The following is a 3,140-nucleotide window of genomic DNA, read 5'->3' as shown; positions in this document are numbered from 1 at the left end:
TCTATCCATCTGTAATCTATCTATCTATCTATCCATCTTTGATCTATATACCTATCTATCTTTATCTATCTATCTATCTATCTATCTATCTATCTATCTTTAATCTATCTATCTACCTATCTATCTTTAATCTATCTATCTATCTATCTATCTATCTATCTTTAATCTATCTATAATCTATCTATCTATCTATCTGTACTCTATCTATCTATCTTTAATCTATCTATCTATCTATCTATCTATCTATCTATCTTTAATCTATCTATCTATCTTTAATCTATCTATCTATCTATCTATCTATCTTTAATCTATCTATCTTTAATCTATCTATCTTTAATCTATCTATCTATCTATCTTTAATCTATCTATCTATCTATATATATCTGTGTGTGTGCTTTCCGTAGATAAAGGGGAAGAGAGAGATGTCGTCTTTTCTTTCCCTTCTTTCTTATTTCTTCATTTAGACGTCCTTCCTGCACTTCTTTTCTCCTCTGTGTTTCCTTCTTCACGTAGAAGTGTGTACCGACACACATCCATCTTCAGATTAAGACAGATAGGAAAAAAGAGAAAGAAAGAGCGAATGAACAAGAAAGAAAGAGACAGAAAGGGACAGGGAGATACAGATACATTCATAGCCGACATATGCTCTTCTCTTACATACTTATCTGCATCCGTCTCTCTATATACTTACAACATACATATATATATATATATATCTCTGCATGCGTGTGCTATCCTAGTGGATATGCTATCTGTCTATCTATATATGTATCAAGTGTCTATACAGGTGTGTGAGATCTATGAAGTGTAGCCTCATTATCTTCCCTGTCTACCATGTAGATAGATATGAGAAACGCGGGGCGCAAAAATCTCCGAGACAAATCTTTCTATGACTGATAGGACTGATGGAGACTTTTCATCATTACGCTAAAGAAGAAAGACAGAGACAGAGACTTAAGAGGGACGAAGTGAAGAAGACTAACCTGGTGTTTGAATCTCTTCTTTTTCTTTTTCTTTGTTGGCGTGTCTGTGTATAGTATTGTTTACGCATGATATAATGTATGATATAGGCATTTTGTTTCACGAAAAGCTTCGACGTCAGGGTGTACATACAGGCCTTTATATCGCACCAGGTATGTCTGCATGCATGCGACTTTAAATTCTTCGTCGCTGCGTGTCTCTTCTTTCTCCTCTATCTCTGACGGATTCCTTCATTATGCACATCGCTCTTAGAAAGATAGAAAGAGATATATAAGATACACAAATACAGATATACATAGCTATTGATATAGACATTAGTGTATATCTTTATGTACTTACAGAATATCTAAGAAGGCTTCTATTTCGTAGATGAGATATATTATGGTATGTATGTGTATGCCTTCTATGTATATGTATGGATATGCCTCTATATGTGTATGTGCGTGCATGCGGTGTGTGTCTGTCCTACCGTTCTTTGTTTCGTCACTAGCTCTCTTTGCTCCTCCTCTTTGCAGAGGACAAGAAGAAAGAAAAGAAAGATCATCATGCATGTACGTACTTCTTTTCATCGTTGGAGTAGTTACTTTTGATGCCTGTCTATCTCTTCTTCTTTTTCTTTTTACGATAATGATAGAGGTGTATATACAGCTCTCTCACCGTCACCGTTATGGTCTTGTCATCCAACTATAGGAGTAAACAACTCGCACTCTCCTTCTTCTTCTTTGTGTGTTGTGTATGACAGTGCTGTCCGTATGATTCTTCTCTCTTTCTTTCTCTCTCAAAATTTCCTTGAAGTGACGAACCCCAACAGACAAATAGACAAATCGACAGACAGACAGACCGACAGAGAGACTGCCGTATCTAAGCTCGTCCTTCCTCCTGTGAAGGGTCGAGCGATCAAAAGACGCCTTAGGCAAAAGCGAAGCCACAGAAAGCAAAATAGACACTACAGCTACCACTGCTTTATGACCTCTCACCGACCTAATTTTCTAGCTATCTTCGACTATGTATCTATCTTTAGTCTCTCCGGTCTCTGTCTGTACATGTCTATCTTGCAACTCTCTTGGATCTATATATAGCATGTGTGTGTAATATCTGTCTCTGTCTTTGGCTTTGTCTATCTCTCTCTCTTTTCTTCTTTTCTTTCCCCTGCCGTTTCCTTCTTTCTTTCTTTCCCCCTCTTCTTTTCTTCTTCCTCGTCTTTCGAATCCTCCTCCTCCTGCATTTCCATCTTCTTCTTTTTGTCTTCTCTTTATCTTGTAGGGTTTCATGGCTTCTATGGGAGTGATCGTTGGAGTCGCTTTGGAGTGGAGGCTGTCCTATGGACCGCACAAAACATACGCAAACACACATAAAGAAGAAAGAGAAAAAGAAGAAGAAGAGCCACCCTAACTAATAGGAGGCCTACCACATCTACCACCACTACTACTACTACTATAGCAAAAAGAAGAAGATGAAGAAGAAGAAAGAGGGGAAAAGAAAAGAAGAGGAAGATTAAGGTGAAGCGAGCATAAAGTTGATATGAAAGAAGAAGAAGAAAAGGGCGAGAAAGAGAGAGAGAGAGAGAGAAGGGAAAGAAAGAAATTAAACAGCTTCTCTTCTCTTCTCTTTTCTTCTTCTTTTTCTCTCTTCCTACGTGTCTCTGTCTTTCTTTCTTTCTCCTTTCCCCCTCGCTCTTGTTTGCGTACATTCTCTTTCTTCATTCACCTTCTGTCTTTTTCTTTCTTTCTTTTTCTTTCTGTCTTTTTCTTTCTTCCCTTCTTTCTCTTTCTTTCCTCTAAGCAAACAGACAGAAAGACGTCTTTTAATTGAAACCTCACGTTCCTCATTCCCCCCTCCCTTCCACCGTCTTCTTCTTCTTCTTTTCGACTCTTTGCTACGTTGGAGACAGGAAGAGAACTATACAAATGAAAAGATCCACACACACAGTGTATGTATGCATGTTTCTCTACATATAAATAGATACATAGAGATAGATTAAAGATAGGTTAAAGATAGATAGATAGATATTATTTCTTTAGCTACGTAGTGCATTACTTATCTTCTTCTTTTTCATGAGAGGAGGAGAATCTGGCGAGCACCCGCAGAAGAAGAAGAGAAAGGGGGGGCTTCTTATTTTTCTTTTTCTTCTTTTCTTCTTCCCATGTGTGTAGGAGCGA

The 3,140-nt window shown here is 37.7% G+C and overlaps 1 protein-coding gene across 1 annotated transcript in view; it reads left to right on the top strand.

The window, feature by feature from the left end:
- Positions 1 to 2,644, top strand: part of CSUI_003407 (alpha beta hydrolase fold domain-containing protein) — a 4,985-nt gene extending 2,341 nt beyond the window's left edge. The window contains exons 3-4 of the mRNA XM_068063605.1: positions 1,038 to 1,133; positions 2,245 to 2,644. Coding sequence (XP_067924419.1) covers positions 1,038 to 1,133; positions 2,245 to 2,336 — 188 coding nt within the window. The 3' untranslated portion in view covers positions 2,337 to 2,644. The remainder of the gene's footprint in view (positions 1 to 1,037; positions 1,134 to 2,244) is intronic.
- Positions 2,645 to 3,140: the final 496 nt, after the last annotated feature.

Source organism: Cystoisospora suis, assembly GCF_002600585.1.
Source record: "Cystoisospora suis strain Wien I chromosome Unknown contig_1513, whole genome shotgun sequence".
NCBI lineage: Eukaryota > Apicomplexa > Conoidasida > Eucoccidiorida > Sarcocystidae > Cystoisospora > Cystoisospora suis.
The sequence above is the reverse complement of the archived record's forward strand: the minus strand, read 5'-3'. Positions and strand labels throughout refer to the sequence as shown.